Raw genomic sequence first — 20,408 nt, 5'->3', positions numbered from 1 at the left:
GACGATGAAATTCAATGCTTGAGGTTATAAGAGATTATGCAAATGAATGAAACATTTTTCTTATAAGGGATAATGCAGTTGCAAATGGGTTTATAATGAATGAGAGCGTACTTTTAAAATTAAGTCTGCAATAGATACTTGGAACTTTATTTAATGTCAGCATTGGTCCTGAGGTCTTCTCATAGTGGATACTGGATTGTAGGTATAAGGACAAAGTGTGGTGGGTGAGAAACATAGAGGTGCCAAGGGGGTGTGTGAGCAGCCTGGGGAGAGTGTTGGGGGTGAGGGCTGCTCTTAATTTTCTGCTTTTGCAATAACTTTGATACAGTGCCAGTGCTTGAGGCAGGCTCTTGCGTCCAGCCTGCCTTTGCACCTGGCATCTTCCACACTCACTCCAGGTTGCCTGGCCTGACTGCCGGGGAACCCCGCCACCCCAGAACAAAAAGCTGACCCTCTGGGCCACTTTCGCCCAGGTCAGGTTTGCAGAGCCGGTAAATGTCTCGATTCTGTGCTTCTGACCTGGTCGTGAAAATCCAGGCTGCTGTGTTCTTGTTGAGCAATGAGGCAGATATTTACAACGATGCAATTGTAACACTTCAGAGATTTTCAGCAGGATTTTCCAGCCACGCTTGCCCCAAAACCAGAAAGTTCCACCCGAGGTCAATGGACCTTTGCATGGTCCACCGCCCCCTGCCCGCTACGATTCCCATGACGGGCAGGACGGGAAAATTCTCCCCTTTGTTTCTAAAACTAGATACAAAATCTACAGCATGGGTTGGATGAGTTGAGATGATTCTAACATGGCTGAGCGAACCACACTAATCAGGACTTTGAATGAGTGGCAGGAACATGGATCTAGCAGGTTGCACCCAACACAATAATGGTTAGGAAAAGCGATTTGACAAGGATCGCAAGACAGCACTAGGGGAATAACTTATTATAGCAGGAGTTGTGAGGGTACCTTTTCTTGTAATCCTAAATCAGTTTTCCCTCCTAGTGGCCCTTTAATTTGCTTTAGAGTTGCAGCGTTTGCTCTGTCTCAGTCTTTTTAATACACAAGTAAGCTTTCAGCTGACAATCTGCTTGTTCAGGAACAGCTTATTGGTCCCCGATTACCAGATAATTGCTTATTTAACAGTTCTTACCCATTGCTGTTGGCTACAGTTACTGATATGTAGGAACAATACAGCTCAAAGTCGCATCTACCTGTTGCTCACTGTGACCGACCATTAACTGGCCCACGGTAACATGACTGTAGCAAGAAACTTCACAAGATCAATTTTGGGCTGGAAGAAAATCACTTTAAAATTAATGGACAAGGTAAACTGAATATAAATTTGGAGGAAAGGTGTCAATTTTTTCTTCCTATTTACTGTAGAGAGAGATGTCATATAACATAACCAGGCTACATATATAAAACGTCTCACAACACCAGATTAAAGTCTAACAGGTTTATTTGGAATCACGAGCTTTCGGAGCGCTGCTCCTTCATCAGCTGACTCACCCGAAGAAGGAGCCAGCTTTTGTTGCTCGTCTATAATTGCCCTTGAACTGAATGGCTTGTAGGAAATTTCAGAAGGCAGTTAAGAGTCAACCATGTTGCTGTGGATCTGGAGTCACATGTAGGCCAGACCGGGTAAGGACGGCAAATTTCCTTTCATTAATGAACATTAGTGAACCAGATGGGCGGCACAATGGTGTAGTGGTTAGCACTGCTGTCTCACAGAGCCAGGGACCCAGGTTCGATTCTCGGCTTGGGTCACTGTCTGTGTGGAGTTTGCACATTCTCCTCCGTATCTGCGTGGGTTTCCTCTGGGTGCTCCGGTTTCCTCCCACAGTCCAAAAGTGTGCGGGTTAGGTGGATTGGCCATGCTGAATTGCCCCTTAGTGTCAGGGGGACTAGCTAGGGTACATGTATGGGGTTGTGGGGATAGGGCCTGGGTGGGATTGTGATTGGTGCAGACTCGATGGGTCGAATGGCCTCCTTCTGCACTGTAGGGATTCTATGAGATGGGTTTTTAAGAACAACCAATAATAATTGTCAAAGGCATCACTAAGACTAGCTTCATATTCCAGACTTACTAACTCAATTTAAACTCAAGCAGCTGCTGTAGTGAGATTTGAACCTGTGTCCCCTGAGTGAGATTATGATAAGAAGTTTAACAACACCAGGTTAAAGTCCAACAGGTTTATTTGGTAGCAAAAGCCACACAAGCTTTCGGAGCTCTAAGCCCCTTCTTCAGGTGAGTGGGAATTCTGTTCACAAACAGAGCATATAAAGACACAAACTCAATTTACATGAATAATGGTTGGAATGCGAATACTTACAACTAATCAAGTCTTTAAGAAACAAAACAATGTGAGTGGAGAGAGCATCAAGACAGGCTAAAAAGATGTGTATTGTCTCCAGACAAGACAGCCAGTGAAACTCTGCAGGTCTAGGCAACTGTGGGGGTTACAAATAGTGTGACATGAACCCAATATCCCGGTTGAGGCCGTCCTCGTGTGTGCGGAACTTGGCTATCAGTTTCTGCTCAGCGACTCTGCGCTGTCGTGTGTCGCGAAGGCCGCCTTGGAGAACGCTTATCCAAATATCAGAGGCCGAATGCCCGTGACCGCTGAAGTGCTCCCCAACAGGAAGAGAACAGTCTTGCCTGGTGATTGTCGAGCAGTGTACCCTAGCATGGTACATTGGGGAAACTATGCAGACACTGCGACAACGGATGAATGAACACCGCTCGACAATCACCAGGCAAGACTAAGGGGCTTAGAGCTCCGAAAGCTTGTGTGGCTTTTGCTACCAAATAAACCTGTTGGACTTTAACCTGGTGTTGTTAAACTTCTTACTGTGTTTACCCCAGTCCAACGCCGGCATCTCCACATCATGAGATTATGATGTCATCACCACCTCCCTTTTGGGGCCCATCACACTTGTGCCAGATTTTTCTAAGAACTGTCGTATTAGTTCCACTCTTTCCCCAGAACACTGAAAATGCTTCCTTTCCAAATATACATTCAATTCCCTTTGCAAGCCAGTTCCACCAACAACATTTGGCAATTTCAAGAATGCTTTCTTGTCAAAAAAAAGGCGGTTAAAAATAAATCAATTAAAAGTTGTGAAGTTAGAGTGAAAATCATAAATGTTGGATAATTCTCAGGAGCTCATAGGAACAAAGGAACTTTGTGTTATATTGCTCTTCTTGAACTGGTGACTGTTTCAAAATGAAATCAACGAGTGGTTCATAAGAACATAAGAAATAGGAGCAGGAGTAGGCCATCTAGCCCCTCGAGCCTGCCCCGCCATTCAATAAGATCATGGCTGATCTGAAGTGGATCAGTTCCACTTACCCGCCTGATCCCTATAACCCCTAATTCCCTTACCGGTCAGGAATCCATTTATCCGTGATTTAAAGATATTCAACGAGGTAGCCTCCACCACTTCAGTGGGCAGAGAATTCCAGAGATTCACCACCCTCTGAGAGAAGAAGTTCCTCCTCAACTCTGTCCTAAACTGACCCCCCATTATTTTGAGGCTGTGCCCTCTAGTTCTAGCTTCCTTTCTAAGTGGAAAGAAGCTCTCCACCTCTACCCTATCTCGCCCCTTCATTATCTTATAGGTCTCTATAAGATCCCCCCTCAGCCTTCTAAATTCCAACGAGTACAAACCCAATCTGTTCAGTCTCTCCTCATAATCAACACCCCTCATCTCTGGTATCAACCTGGTGAACTTTCTCTGCACTCCCTCCAAGGCCAATATATCCTTCCGCAAATAAGGGGACCAATACTGCACACAGTATTCCAGCTGCGGCCCCACCAATGCCCTGTACAGATGCAGCAAGACATCTCTGCTTTTATATTCTATCCCCCTTGCGATATAGGCCAACATCCCATTTGCCTTCTTGATCACCTGTTGCACCTGCAGACTGGGTTTTTGCGTCTCATGCACAAGGACCCCCAGGTCTCTTTGCACAGTAGCAGGTTGCAATTTTTTCCCATTTAAATAATCCAATTTGCTATTATTTCCTCCAAAGTGAATAACCTCGCATTTGTCAACGTTATACTCCATCTGCCAGATCCTCGCCCACTCACTCAGCCTGTCCAATTCTCTCTGCAGACCTTCTACGTCCTCCACACGATTCCCTTTTCCACTTATCTTTGTGTCGTCTGCAAATGTTGTTACCCTACACTCAATCCCCTCCTCCAGATCGTCTATATAAATGATAAATAGTTGAGGCCCCAGTACCGATCCCTGCGGCACGCCACTAGTTACCATCTGCCAACCAGAAAAGCACCCATTTATTCCGACTCTCTGCTTCCTGTCGGATAGCCAATCCCCAATCCACGCTAACACCCTACCCGCAACTCCGTGTGACCCAATCTTCTTCAGCAACCTTTTGTGAGGCACCTTATCAAACGCCTTTTGGAAATCCAAAAACACCGCATCCACCGGTTCCCCTCCGTCAACCACACTAGTCACATCTTCATAAAAATCCAACAAGTTCGTCAAGCACGACTTTCCCCTCATGAATCCATGCTGCGTCTGCTTAATTGAACCATTCTTATCCAGATGGCCTGCTATTTCTTCTTTAATGATGGATTCCAGCATTTTCCCAACTACAGACGTTAAGCTAACCGGCCTGTAGTTACCCGCCTTTTGTCTATTTCCTTTTTTAAACAGCGGCGTAACATTAGCCGTTTTCCAATCCGCCAGCACGACCCCAGAATCCAACGAATTTTGATAAATAACCACTAACGCATCCGCTATTACCTCTGACATTTCTTTCAGTACCCTGGGATGCATTCCATCCGGGCCCGGGGACTTGTCCACCTTCAGGCCTGTTAGTCTACCAAACACTGCCTCCCTGGTAACATAAATTGTATTGTGTACCTCTCCTCCTACCAACCCTCTATCGTTAATATTCGGTAAACTATTTGTGTCTTCCATCGTGAAGACCCGACACAAAAAACTTATTCAAAGTTTCAGCCATTTCCTCATTTCCCACTATTAAATCCCCCCTCTCGTCCTCCAAGGGTCCAACATTCACTCTTGCCACGCTATTCCTTTTTATATATTTGTAAAAGCTTTTACTATCAATTTTTATATTTAGGGCTAGCCTAGCTTCATAACCTATCTTTCCTTTCTTTATCGCTTTCTTAGTCGTTCTTTGTTGTTTCTTAAAGTTGTCCCAATCTTCCGATTCTCCACTATTTTTGGCCACTCTGTACGCATCGGTCTTTAATTTAATACTCTCCTTAATTTCCTTCGTTATCCACGGCTGGTTATCCCTTTTCTTACAGTCCTTCTTTATCACCGGAATATATTGTTGCTGAGTACTGAAAAGGATCTCCTTAAAAATCCTCCACTGTTCCTCAGCTGTCCTACCTACCAGTCTGCTCTCCCAGTCCACCGTAGCCAATTCAGCCCTCAACCTATCGTACTTCCCTCTGTTCAGAGGACACTGGTATGGGACCCTACTTTCTCCTCTTCCATTTGTACCAGAAATTCGACCATATTGTGATCACTTGAACCAAGCGGGTCCTTCACAAGAACATCCTTAATTCTACCTACCTCGTTACACATTACCAGATCTAAGATAACTCGTTCCCTCGTCGGTTCTGTAACATACTGTTCAAGGTAACTATCCCGACAGCATTCTAAGAACTCTTCCGCCATCCCACCCCTTCCAACTTGAGTCAGCCAATCAATATGCAAGTTGAAGTCCCCCATGATTATTGCCGTTCCGCTTTTGCACACATCCATTATTTGCTTGTTTATAGCCCTCCCCACCTCAACATTATTATTTGGGGGCCTATAGACCACGCCTACTGGTGTCTTTCTCCCCTTACTATTCCTTATCTCTTCCCATAACGATTCCACGTTTTGTTCCTTAGAGCCTATGTCATCCCTCACTACTACCCTGATATTATCTTTTATTACCAGAACTACCCCACCACCTTTTCCTTCCTGTCTATTCTTCCTAAATGCCTGATACCCCTGGATATTCATCTCCCAGTCCTGGTCTCCCTGCAGCCACGTTTCTGTAATGGCCACTAGATCATACCCATTTGTGCTGATTTGCACCATCAACTCATTAACTTTGTTCCGAATGCTTCGTGCATTCAGGCAAAGTGCCTTTATTCCAGCTTTTATCTGGACCCGATTTGATGAAACGCTATCAATCTCTCCCTCTACTCCTTTAACTACTTGAATGCCCTCATTCACTTGCACTCGCTCCCTCTCCTCTACCATTGATTTCGTAATTCCTCTTACCTCTGCACCCTCCCCCCCATAAATTAGTTTAAAGCCCTATCTCCAGCCCTAGTGATACGATTTGCTAGGACTCTGGTCCCAGCACGGTTCAAATGGAGGCCATCCCATCTATACAGGTCCCATCTGCCCAAATACTGGTGCTAATGCCCCATGAATTCGAACCCATTCCTCCCACACCAATCCTTGAGCCACGCATTCGTCTCCTTAATCCTATTAACCTTGCGCCAATTTGCGCGTGGCTCAGGTAGTAATCCAGAGATTACCACCTTGTTGGTTCTGCTTTTTAATTTGTTCCCTAGCTCTTCGTATTCCCTCTGCAGATCCTTAGTTCCTGTTTTGTCTATGTCATTGGTTCACATCAGGATAGAGGACAACAGTCCCTGGATGTCTCTCAGCTGCAACTCACCATGTGTAGGAGAATGATTTTTCTCGATACGCTCCAGTATCTTTGCAGGCATCTCCTCCATGTCGGGAAGTTTCCTCTTCACACTGTTGGGGTCTTCCTTTGGCAGAATTGCACCTTTTTTACGTAGTTTAATAATAGCAGCCATCTGGAAAATTCCACAGATCAGAAACCATATTCCCTGCTTGTTATAGCAACTATAATGTAATTGGAAATTCAACACAGGATTTGTAGTCAAGCGTTCACATTGAAAGGTCAAAAAACAGATGACATAGGTGTAAGATAATCGAGCAAAGAATAAGAGATGTGTCAATTATTTTTTCCTTTTTTTAGCCAAGTGTGTTATGCAGTGGAATGTACTGCTTGAAAGGATGGTGTGAACAAATTCATCAGTGTCTTTCAATAAGGCATTAAATATAATTTGAAAAGCAAAACTGGAGTCAAAGAGAATAAGGGGGAAACTCTCCACAGGCTGGAGTCATAACCAGCATAAAAATCATTGTGGTTGTTGGAAGTCAATTATCTCAATCTCAGGACATCTCTGCAGGAGTTCCTCAGGGGAGTGTCCTAATCATCTTCAGCTGCTTCACCTTCCATCACAAGGTCAGAAGTAGGGTTTTTTTTGCTGATGACTGCACAATGTTCAACGCCATTCACAACTCCTCAGATGCTGAAGCAGTCCATGACCAAATACAGCCAGACCTGAACAATACCCAGACTTGGGCTGACAAGTGGCAAATAACATTCACGCCACTCAAGTGACAGGCAATGACCATCTCCAACAAGGGTGGGTGGTTTGCATTTCACCAGCACAGAATCGATGGGCCAAAGGGCCTTTTTCTGTGCTGTAGATCTTTATGACTCTGAGAATCTAACCCTCTCCCATGAGATTCAGTGGCATTCCCACTCACTATCAACATCCTGGGGGTTATCACTGGCCAGAAGCTGAACTGGACTGGCCATATAAATACTACGGCCGCAAGAGCAGATCACAGGCTGGGAATTCTGCGATGAGTAATTCACATCCTTACTCCCCAAAGCTGGTCCACCATCTGCAAGGCACAAGTCAGGAGTGTCTCCACTTCCCTGGATGAGACACAGCAAGACTGAAGCAGTTCAAAATTGTGGCTTGCCACCACCTTCACAAGGGCAATTAGGGATGGGCAATGAAAAGCCCATGTCTTGTGAAAGAATATAAAAAGAAGAAATCATTTGAAGAGCTATGGGGCAAGAGTATGACTAATCAGATAGTTCTTTGAAAAAGCCGGCACAAGCATGATGGACCCGGAAAGGGACTGGTGGTGCAGTGATAATCTCACCCTGGGGGCATAGGTTTCAAATCCTAACACGATGTGGAGATACCAGTGTTGAACTGGGGTGGACAAGATGAGAGTTCACACGACACCAGGTTATGGTCCAACAGGTTTACTGAAATCACAAGCTTTCGGAGCACTGCTCCTTCGTCAGGTGAAGTGGTCAGAACTCACTGTCACTTCACCTGACAAAGGAGCAGCGCTCCAAAAGCTTGTGATTTCAAATAAATCCTACCACAACAGCTGGTGGAATTTAAATTCAATTAATAAATCTGGAATATAAAGCCAGTTTCAGTCATAGTAACCATGACATCTGTCACTGATTGTTGCAAAAACCCATTTGGTTCATCTAGGGAAGGAAATCTGCCATCCTTACCTGGTCTGGCCTACATGGGACACCAGTCCCACAGCAATGTGGATGACTCCTAACTTTTCCCTGAAATGGCCTACTCAGTTCAAGGATAATTCGGGGTGGGGAACAAATGGTGGCCTTGCCCGCGACATCCACATCCCTTGAAAGACTGAAGGATATTTCTAAATGGTCCCTTTCTATGTTGTATGATTCTGAACTAATTTCAAGGCTGTGGGTAATGGAGAAGATAAGAGCTACTGTTCTGTTTGCTCAGGTAGACAATGAATCACAATCAATCGCAAACTCACTGGCTTAAATTGAGGACTTGGTCTTTAATTTGCCTTCCACATGGTTTCTTGTTCAAATGGCCTCATTTCATGTGTCACTGGCCTTTGTAGAGATTGGGGAGCATCACAGTTAACCCCAATTCTATTCCTCTCTGTGGTCCGCACTGTATCTCAAAAGAATCATTGGACAAGTATCAGGAACAGGCTTCTTGACTAAATTTTCCCATCCAGGGGCATTGTGGCCAATTACACCAGGCTGAGATCAGCTAATTTAGAGCAGGGATTAAACAGAGACCCATCATAGTCTGTCTCAGTTTCAAATGACCAAATATCTCAACTGGGGAGCCTCCAGTGTTTGCACATTTCAGTCCGATTCATAGTTAAAGAAAGTCAGAGGGGGCGATCTTACCATTTTGCCCGGCCAGCCGATGGGTGGGGCGAGCTGGTAAGATGGCGAGAAATCAGATTCGCGCCTGATTTGTCACCTTTCACCAGCTTACTGGCACTGGATATCTGGCAAGTGAGCCCGAGATGGAGGTGGGTCCTCTTTGGCCAGGAACATGTGTGGAGGTGATATCAGCCTGAAGGCCAGCTATGGCTGGGGGAGGCAGCATGCGGCTATCAGGCGATTTGAGCCTCGCTTACTCCCCCTGATGGCGGGTTCCAAGTTTGGCAAGATTTTATGACAAAGACAGGTAAGATTCAATTTTTAAGTCGCCCAAAAAAACAGCACAAATTTCTCCTGTTTTCATGCTATTGCAGGACGTAGAATTTTTTTGATAAGATTGCCCCCAGAGAAATTAGTCAGGCGAGGGAAAGAGAGAAGAGGAGGTATGGTGTGTCTTAACTTCCAGTCCACCAGTCATGTGCTTACAATGATGATGGCACAAAGGTGTAATGCAAATTATGAGGGAAAAATCTCCTCATCAAAATAGCAAGTGTAACTATTTTGAACTTTACTGCCCAAAAAACTTGCAAATTTTATTTATGTAAGTTTAACATTAGGTATGCTCAGAATTTCAAATATGAGCGTTTTATTGTCAAATAATTTACCTCAAATTGCCAATTCATAAATGAAACTAGATTTAAGGCTATCATTTCAAATAAAAAAATACATTTTTGAAAAGTGACTATAACAACAACTTTCAGCAACGTTTGCTTACTTCAACATGACAGTATATATTAGTCACCTGGTAGTTTGGAATTTAAGTATTGCACTCATCAGGACAGATGCAAGAATACCAAATTTCAAAGGAAACAAGAGATTGCTGATTGGTTAGCAAGTGCACTCTTGGTAGAAGCATTTCTATGGAGAATGCACCAGGCAACAATTAACTGCCAAGTTTTTGTTTAAATTCAAATCTGGCATGTCAACTCTGGTCAAGACACTGCCATGGGGAATGTTAACTGTTAATGTTAAATTAAATGTTAAGCAGTTAACTGTTTCCTGGTGCATTCTCCACAGGAAATCCTTTTTGCGTGTTGTGTAAACTGTTGCTCCCTTTGAGATCTGATTCTCTTGTCTCTGTCTTGAGTGCAAGACAAGAAGCTTCAAGAGCATTTCTCTTTTTCTCAGCAGTCTATCTGAGTGTACAAGAATGGCAGAATTTACCTTTTTGGAATCTGCATTAGGGGTCAGTTTTGGTGCTGACGGTGGTGATGTATCAAAAAACAGGATATCCTCCCCTTCAGAAAAGCCTCTGCCCAGTTTAGGTAACTGTGGTGTCGCTACTAATTTTTGCTCCTTGGGAAATTCTGCTCCAACCCTGGGTGATGAGTTAGAGGACAATCCTCCAGCCCCAGATGTGTGACTGCAGCTTCCACTTGCACTCTGCATAAACCTGCAGGAAGAAGTTTTGTTATCACAGTAAAAATTGTCATACTCCTGATAGCCAGTCGGTGAAGGAAAAATCCAAAGCCAGTTTTTACTTGGGATGGACTTATTCACAGAGTGGAACACTACAGGTATATATCTCCTGACACTACTTCATATGTGCTCAAGTAATGTCCTCCACCTGTATGTACTTAACTTCAATTGATAATTAGCAAAACTAACAGCTAGCTATGTTTGGCACAGTACAGTATTAGCCAATGCAATAATGTATTACAATCACACATAAGCAATAAAATATTACTGAAAGTAGCTACTTTGCACCTAAAATCACTGCACTTCATCTTCACTTGCTGAAATTCTTGAATTTACCATAAATTTATCATAAAGCTTTATTTCAATTTGAATGGTTAACAACAATCTAGTTAAAAAAAGACATGTATAATTTATGTTCCCGATCTGACCATTGACCTCGCAACATTACCTTTTTTGTTTCTCTTCTGCTCTCTTCTTACGCGATTCCAACATTTGATGTTTTTGCTGCTTTAATAGTTCAGAAGCAGATATTGACAGGATCGAAGGTCCTGGCTGTGCAATGTTATTCGATCCACCTGAAAAATCAGGAAACAACGAATGACAACTTGCCCAATGAGTCTGTACTGGTTGTTTAAAATCTTCTGAATCAGTGCAACAGTGCAAATTATCTTCTATTGGTATAAACACATTAGTATACATATCTGGATAAAATTCAGATTATACCATTCCAAATGTCTACTGCCTGTATCCTAACTCACATCGAGACCAGTTTACCCACCAGCCCTGTTTTCTGACCTACATTGTCTCCCGAATGGGTAACGCCTTTATTTTTAAATCCTCACATAAGTATTGAAGGTACAGTAATTAAATGTTTTTAGCTCAGAAATTCCAGAGCGCATGTACGAAGTGCACAAAAAATTGCTTTCACTGGTTAATGGTGAAACTAAAAATAAAGCAATGCCAAAAGAACAAGTTTGTCTGAGAATTAGACCCATCCACGCACATGTATGGAAATTTGGATATTAAAAAAAAATCAGATCGTGAAAACACCAAGACAGAGGCAAGTCCACTATTCTTTTCTGCCTTTCACAATCGGAAATTCAATGGCACTGGGAATGAAATGCAATTTTAAATAATGTCTTTATATCATTATTTTTCTAGTGGATTATTGATAGCTGAACCCTGTGAGACAAAATCAGTTTGATTAAAAGAATAGTACAAGTGGCAAGCTGACCTCTCAAAGGTGCCTTGTTTAAGTGTCGCTTGAGGTTGAGAGCTCCAACTGTAGGCACTTCCATTAAATCCTTAAAATCTTCTGAGCAGCCCATGAACACCTTCCCATTTGCTAACGCTGCAATTCAACACAAAATCTATCAGCGATGGTGACAATTCAGATATATTACTTTGCATCTGGAACATCATTAAACCTTTCATGTTCAGTTATTTTAAGATGCTGAAAAAAATAAACCAATTCCCCAAACTCACCTAATCTGGACTTTGAAAATTGAGCTGATTATAAACAGGCTCAGCTTAGAAGATACTTTCACTACGATTGTAATGTTGGTACAAAGCACTGTGGCTTCATTTGATGTTAGGTGCTATCATAGAAATGTAGCTTAAATCTAGAAGTTACAGTGTCAAAGGATACTGAATTATAGGGGAGTGAAAGAAGATGGAACCCACTTTGCCCAAAGGCGATTGCATTCTCAGCCTCATTCCTGGTTTCACTTATCGTTTTATTATAATCACCTATCTTTTATTAAATTTGGGTTCTGCTATCTTTGACGAGGGTGGGTCATTTGGGGCAAGGACCTTGCATAAGTATTTCTCCTTCCACACCACCATCTTTCTCAATTGACTCCAAAAGAGAAAATGCTGGAAAATCTCAGCAGGTCTGGCAGCATCTGTAAGGAGAAAAGAGCTGACGTTTCGAGTCCAGATGACCCTTTGATAAAGGGTCATCTGGACTCGGAACATCAGCCCTTTTCTCTCCTTACAGATGCTGCCAGACCTGCTGAGATTTTCCAGCATTTTCTCTTTTGGTTTCAGATTCCAGCATCCGCAGTAATTTACTTTTATTTCTCAATTGACTTATGGAGTACAGGAATTGTAGGTAACTGGCCCAATGTTCTTAAGGAACCTGAGCACTGATGCACAATACTAGCCACGATCAATGTATATGTATTACATTTTTTAAAATCTGACACCGCCGGTAAACATAATTTTTTCTGGCCAGAGTGAATTTTTGAAAAACAAACTATTTGTTCTCAAAATGTAGGTGACTTTGGCCAGGCTCCATTTGCACACAGCAAGCTCTCACAAACAGCACTGAGATAATAACCAGTTAATCTTTGTTTTTGTGTGATGCTGATGGAGGGATAAATATTACCCAGGATACTGGGGAGAACTCCCTTGCTCTTCTTCCAAATAGTACCAGGGATCTTTTACATTCATCTGAGAGGGCTGGCAGGGGCTTGGTTTAACATCTCGTCTGAAAAACAGCACCTCAGTTGGCTTGCAGTAGTAGCGGGCATTGACAATGAACTGACATACTCCTCACAATGATGATGATGATCCTATGATAGAGTTATGGGGATTCCAGAGGACTAGCTTTGTTGCTCTAAAGGAGATTTATCTCCTCTTGGACAGGAAACACATTTTGTTCTCGATTTCTGGAAAGTGTACATTAGGTTCCCCATTTCCAAGAGTACCACGCTCCTTTATATTCTCCCTTTGTACCACAAAAAGCAATTCTAGCTCACATTACCGATCTTCTTCTTAGTTTCTCTAACAATATCATCTGCGCCTTTCACCACCATGTGCGTCAGGGTCGTCTGAACACTCTTGTGGGGACCTGCTGCCCGACTGTGAAACAAAAACAAAAATCAACTGTAAACTTGCTATTATTAACTTCAGAATAAAACCATAAAGAACACTTATGACCTTAAAAGGTATTTAATTCTGCACTCTTGCTAGCTATAGATTTTCTTTTCATCATCCATTTGTCTACAGACAAACCAAAAAAAGTCAAAACAGTGGGAGCCCTATTGGTTTCAGTTCCAAACATTGGTGGTCAAAGATTTAATGAATTGCCAACAACAGCTCCCAAAATGACCCAGTGGTAAATACATCTCCTGAAAGATATAGGCCAATAAGGCCGAAGGATCTGTTTTAATTCTTGCGCCACGCTGAGATAGCTGCTCACAGCTTGAGAAGCATTTGGGATGTGACAATTTACCTCTGCATCCCTTGGCTGCAAAGAGTTTTCCCCCTTGATCACTGTTCGGCGACATTTTGTGGACAGCAATCTCACCGATGTTCAGCTAAGCAACAACGGCTTCCCAATACTGAACAGCCTACACTCACCATCAGGGCTCACACGCTAACATGCATCACAGTCTTCAGCTCAGTAAGAAGTCTCACAACACCAGGTTAAAGTCCAACAGGTTTATTTGGAATCATGAGATTTCGGAGTGTTGCTCCTTCGTCAGGTAAGGACTCACCTGAGGTCACTGACATGAATAAGTGATGGGTCTGGATAGTTCACAGTCCTTCGAAACATAACTTTCTCACTTTCTAATTGAAGAAGATGTTTTTAATTACAAAGAGTGAGCTGTCAGTTACTAATAATTATGAAGATTCAGTGGTTTTCGGCATACTTTCCAATCATCTTAGGAAGTCACAGAAGCATTTCCCAGTTGTTCCTGATGTGGCTACAAGACCTTGCACTTATGTAACATAGTAAATCACTCCAAGGCACTTCATTGGCGCATTCATGGCGGGAGGGCTAGAATACAAGAGCAGGGATGTACTTCTGAGGCTGTATAAGGCCTCATTTGGAGTATTGTGAGCAGTTTTGGGCCCCATATCTAAGGAAGGATGTGCTGGCCTTGGAAAGGTCCAGAGGAGGTTCACAAAAATGATCCCTGGAATGAAGAGCTTGTCATATGAGGAACGGTTGAGGGCTCTGGGTCTGTACTCGTTGGAGTTTAGAAGGATGAGGAAACTTACAGGATACTGCGAGGCCTGGATAGAGTGGACGTGGAGAGGGTGTTTCCACTTGTAGGAAAAACTAGAACCAGAGGGCACAACCTCAGACCAAAGGGACGATCCTTTAAAACAGAGATGAGGAGGAATTTCTTCAGCCAGAGAGTGGTGAATCTGTGGAACCCTTTGCTGCAGAAGACTGTGGAGGCCAGGTCATTGAGTGTCTTTAAGACAGAGATAGATAGGTTCTTGATTAATAAGGGGATCAGGGGTTATGGGGAAAAGGCAGAAGAATGGGGATGAGAAAAATATCAGCCATGATTGAATGGGGGAACAGACGCAATGGGCCGAGTGGCCTAATTCTGCTCCTATGTCTTATGGTAGAATAACCCATGCTGCACTAAACATGGTTTAAGAATTTACTGAGGTGAAGATAAATTATAGCTCAAACAAATATTCCATTTAGTACTTTCTTACACTGAGGCTGCGTATGATGCTGATGACACTCCTCCATAGTGGAATCCTTGCTGGCACAACCTCTCTTTCAGACTGCCACCACTGCCATGCATTTTGTTTGGAGCACGGCCAGTGAAGCTGGATTGCAAGTCAGCTCGCTTGGCACTAAGTTTTTTGTACTGGGCTTTGACATGGTACTCACAGTATTCACAATCCATCTGAAAGCAAAGGAAGTACATTGAAAGTTAGCGTTAAAAAGTGAAGTGCAGATTAAGCCTATCTCAATACCAGCTATTGACCCACTTAAAGAAGTAGAGAGGAAATCTGCAAATAGAAATTGAGAAATAACACTGCTTGTTTTTCGTAGAATCCCTACGGTACAGGAGGCCATTCGGCCCATCGAGTCTGTACCAACCACAATCCCACCCAGACCCTATCCCCATACATTTACCTTGGCTAGTCCCCCTGACACTAAGGGGCAATTTAGCATGGCCAATCCACACATCTTTGGACTGTGGGAGGAAACCGGAGCACCCGGAGGAAACCCACGCAGACACGGGGAGAACGTGCAGACTCCACACAAACCGTGACCCAAGCCGGGAATCGAACCCCGGTCCCTGGCGCTGTGAGACAGCAGTGCTAACCACTGTGCCGCCCTGTTTAAATTCTCTCAATCCAAATCTGCTTCAAAATATGAACCTTGTTAAAATCATTAAATTTTGACAACCAGTATGAAATAGCAACTTCAATTGGCATAAGGTAGAGTCATAGAAACCCTACAGTGCAGAAGGAGGCCATTCGGCCCATCGAGTCTGCACCGACCACAATCCCACCCAGGCCCTACCCCCACATATTTACCCGCTAATCCCTCTAACCTACGCATCCCAGGACTCTAAGGGGCAATTTTTAACCAGGCCAATCAACCTAACCCGCACATCTTTGGACTGTGGGAGGAAACCGGAGCACCCGGAGGAAACCCACGCAGACACGAGGAGAAGGTGCAAACTCCACACAGACAGTGACCCGAGCCGGGAATCGAACCCGGGACCCTGGAGCTGTGAAGCAGCAGTGCTAACCACTGTGCTACCGTGCCGCCGAGTCCAAAATACCTTTTCCATCTCTCATCATAGGAAACACTAATGAGTCCATTCATGTCTTACTATTAACTTTCTTCCAGTAAAAGCAAATCTTTTCATCACTCTACACCAGATTTGCAAAAGCTGAACAAATTCACCAGGCAACCAAGAATAAAAACTAAAATCTTTACAGATCACATGAACCAATCAAAGCTGTGAAGAGTTCCACTTTCAAGAAGTATTTGAATTTGCGTAGCAACTTTCAAAACCCTCAGGATATCCCAAGCTTCTGTACAGCAAATGAAAGTGTTGTGAAGTAGGAAATACAGAATACTTCCAGAAACAGCAATGTAACAATGACCAGATAATCTGTTTTTGTGATGTCGATTGAGAGATCGATAGTGGCTGGGACGCCGGTGATAAACTCCCCTGCTCTTCAAAAATAGTGCCATGGATTTTTTACACCCACCTGATAGGGAAGGCAAGGCCTCAGTTTAACATTGTATCAAAAAGGTGGCACTTCCAACAGTGCAGCACTTCCTCAGTGGTGTATTGGAATGCCAAGTATTGGCTGTTGCACTTAAGTCCTGGAGTGTGGCTTGAATCCACAACCTTCTGACTTGGAGGTAAGAGTGCCCAAATGACATCTTAAACAGGGTAGTATTTCATTATAACGTACATTTGGCTCATACAGCACCAATATAATGTGATTATCACCAAAATCTTGCTGCTGCTCACCGGCAGGATCTTACAGTCCTATTGAAAATGCACTCCCGCCACGGGTTTCCCAGTGACGAGGGTTGCATTCAATGGGAAACCCCGTTGACAACGGCAGGACCGTAAGATTCTGCCATCTGTGTGCCACCTCCCGCTGCTGTGAAACATGCCACGGAGAGGGAGAAAAATCCCACCCACTACGTTTTGCATTAGCATACGGTAATAGGTAATTAGTGGAAATGATAAAATTCTACAAAATGGCATTCATTCCTGAATTGCTACATGCCCAGTCTTAAACCTAGCATATTCAATTGTCTTACTATCATGTGGCATGCCCCTCCCTATTCGTATAATCTCCTTCAGCCTCACAACCCCGAGATATCTGTGCACATTTAACTCCAGTCTCTTGAGCATCTCCAACTTTACCTGCTCCACCATTGGTCATCATGCCTTCAGTTATGTAGGTCCTAAGCTCAGCAATACTTGCCTTCAAACTTTCTCCCTCTCTTTCATCCTTTTAAGGTCCTCCTTAAATCCTACTTCCACCAAGTTTTTATTCTTCTGACCTAATATCTCCTTACGGTGGCTTGGTGTCATATTTTATTTATAATGCACTTGTGTGAAGTACCTTGGGTCGTTTTATTACATTGAAGATACTAAAGAAATGCAAGTTATTGTTGTTGAGCCAAGCTCTTGTGTACACAGAGGACTGTCAATAACTGTCTGCACTCTCAGAAAGACCACAGGGAATGAGATATCAACACAGTGAAGACTTGATATCACAACATTGAGACAGTAACAGTGCAATTTCAACTAATCTAGTTTCTGATCAACTTCTTTTGCACTAGATTTATTAATCCATTGCCAAGATTGAGCTTTACTATGCTGTAACCTTAAACTTTTCGTTTTCAAAATCCTGAATATAACTGTGGATTGACTAGAATAGTCTGGAGTTGAGATAAACAAGTTTGTTTTGAAAATATGAAGAGACTGGCTGGTGCATCAACTCTGTCTCCACCGTCAGATAAATTTGCTGGATGGGATGTGGAGTTGTCTAGTTTTCATTTTACATTTTCAAACCAAGGAAACACAAACAAATACAACATTTAAAAGTTCTCAAAAATATAAGAACATTAGATAAAACTAAGGGTGCAATAACACCACTGGAATTCAGATCCCCAGTTTCGCTGAATAATAATTTTGCTGCATCTTACATGTGGGTCGGCAATTATGAGACTAACCATAAACATTAACAGCATCAACAGCTCCCGTTGCAGGACAGGTTGTCACAAAAAGCATAACCTCTACCTCTCTGGTTAACCTCAATTCAAACAAAGTGAGTAAACACACCAGTGGAATATTACAAATTTCCCTCCCTCCATCACATTCCTTGGTTTACAAATATAAAAACAAAACTACACAACTTCACATCCCCACCCCAGACAAATTTATCCGATGACAGAGACCACTTGATCTATTTGTCTATTCAAAACAAAAGGTATTTTAGTTTGTCTCAACTCCAGGTTACATAAACATTGTTAAATTCAAGGGGCAGGATTTTCCAGCCACGCTCGCCCCAAGGGCAGAAATTCCCATCTGAGGTCAACGGACCTTTGCATGGTCTGCCCCCGCCCGCTATGATTCCCGTGGCGGGCAACATGGAAAAACTCCACCCAACGTGTCCATTTGAATGAAAGACACTGATACACGGACTGTAGGAACTATTCCAAATGAAAACTGGTTATGTATTTAGGCATTAATGTAAGTTATTGATTAATTTCATTTTAGCAAAAAGTGTCTAACCAAGTTTACTATCTGGGTACAGGGATCTCCATTCTTCTTTCTCGCTCGGCAGGTTCCCATGTCTAAGGCTTCACCCATGATCAGGATCTTCTGCGGGTGGTCGACAGACAGACAAACCTGCGAGAATAAACAGAGAAATGTGAAGCCACTGAAATATACTTGAGTTGCAAAAATGACCAGAACTATGTATCAATTACAATGTTGCTGAGCCTCTTGATGGCATGACCAACCAAATAATCTCGATGGAGAAGTCGAAAATTCTAGAAACTTATTGCCTGCAATTCACATCAGTCCCATTGGTGGCTGGAGTAACTGTCAACACTTGTGTGTGCCTCTCCAAAAAACACCAACAGATAATTTATTTTTAACAAAAACTTTCCAAATGAGCTTGGATCCTTAATGAAGTGTTTAAAATCAAGTTTAACGGCATCAAAAGTATAGTAAAAAAGTGAAATTGTTATACATCACTGAACTAAGTTCTGTGCTTTTTATTTTTTCATGAGATATGGGCATCACTGGCCATTTATTGCCATCCCTAACTGCCCTTGAACTGAGGTGGCTTGCTAGTCAGAGGGTATTTCAGAGTCAACCACATTGCTATGGATCTGTAGGCCGCATTTAGGCCAGACCAGGGAAGGTTGGAAGATTTCCTCCCCTAAAGTGAACCAGATGGGTTTTAATGACAATCGACAATGGTTTCATGGTCATCATTTTAATCCCAGATTTTATTGGATTCAAATTTTACCATCTGCCATGGTGGAATTTGGACTCGGGGTCTCCGGAGCATTACTCCTGGGGGGAGGATTTTTTGGCCGCATTTGCTCTGAAACGGGAAAATTCCACCTGAGGTCAACGGATCTTTCCATAGTCCGCCCCTTGCCCGCTACGATTCCCATGGTGGATGGAATGGTAAAAGTCGCTCCCTGTTCTCTGGATCATTATTCCAGTGACAATACCACTATCTCACCCACCTCATCCGATCCATCCCTGGATTTCATAGGATTCGCATTTAGCAGTCCAATAACCGTTCCCTTTTCTGTTTTCCAAAGATCTTTGTGGACATTTCCAAAGAGAAAGAGGGACAAATTCAAGTTGCTGCTCCGCAGGTCACTCAAGTGCCAGATACTGAATGTTTTACCCTGTAACAGCAACACAAATCCTACTTCAACATTACTGCAAAAATATAACTTCAGATTTATTTAAGATAGTCTCATGCGCACAAGAAAATTGTACAGTGGGTGGTACAGTGATGTAGGTACTGACCTATCACCTCAGGAACTGGTGTATCTTCCAGTGTGAAATACGTCTGGACAGCCTCAATTCAGTTCCTCCTCATGAGCTCACAGTTTAAAACTTGCACCAAATAATAATCTTCAGTGCATTAGCTGGAGAAGTTGCAGTTGTAAGAAACAGGAAAATTCACTTATTTTCTCAGGATGTGATTCTAAAGTTGCTGTTAGGACACCCTTGTAGCTGGCAGCAGCACTATATCTAACCTGGGAGTACTCGGTGTTAAAGAAAAAAAAGACTTGCTTGACTTTCATGACCATAGATCACACAAAGGCTTTTCCGAGGTAGTGAAATAGAATCCATAGAATCCCTACAGTGCAGAAGGAGGCTATTTGGCCCATCGAATCTGCACTAACCACAGTCCCACCCAGGCCCTATCCCCATAATCGCATGCATTTACCCTAGCTAGTCCCCCTGACACTAAGGGGCAATTTAGCATGGCCTATCCATCTAACCTGCACATCATTGGACTGTGGGAGGAAACCAGAGCACCGGCAGATACCCACATAGACACAGGGAGAACGTGCAAACTCCACACAGTGACCCAAGCCGGGAATCGAACCCGGGTCCCTGGTGCTGTGAGGCA

General features: G+C 43.2%; 1 protein-coding gene across 3 annotated transcripts in view; it reads right to left on the bottom strand.

The window, feature by feature from the left end:
• Positions 1-20,408, bottom strand: part of mcm10 (minichromosome maintenance 10 replication initiation factor) — a 72,246-nt gene that overhangs the window by 34,949 nt on the left and 16,889 nt on the right. For 2 of the 3 annotated variants that reach the window (XM_078234748.1, XM_078234747.1), the window contains exons 8-15: positions 19,504-19,671; positions 18,533-18,649; positions 14,958-15,154; positions 13,261-13,358; positions 11,728-11,844; positions 10,942-11,068; positions 10,239-10,467; positions 6,678-6,822 (exon numbers count right to left, since the gene is read on the bottom strand). In XM_078234748.1, coding sequence (XP_078090874.1) covers positions 6,678-6,822; positions 10,239-10,467; positions 10,942-11,068; positions 11,728-11,844; positions 13,261-13,358; positions 14,958-15,154; positions 18,533-18,649; positions 19,504-19,671 — 1,198 coding nt within the window. The remainder of the gene's footprint in view (positions 1-6,677; positions 6,823-10,238; positions 10,468-10,941; positions 11,069-11,727; positions 11,845-13,260; positions 13,359-14,957; positions 15,155-18,532; positions 18,650-19,503; positions 19,672-20,408) is intronic. The other variant, XM_078234749.1, reaches the window with a different exon arrangement.

The sequence above is a fragment of the Mustelus asterias genome, chromosome 19 (assembly GCF_964213995.1).
Source record: "Mustelus asterias chromosome 19, sMusAst1.hap1.1, whole genome shotgun sequence".
Classification (NCBI taxonomy): Eukaryota; Metazoa; Chordata; class Chondrichthyes; order Carcharhiniformes; family Triakidae; genus Mustelus; species Mustelus asterias.
This window is presented reverse-complemented; position numbering and strand designations above follow the sequence as displayed.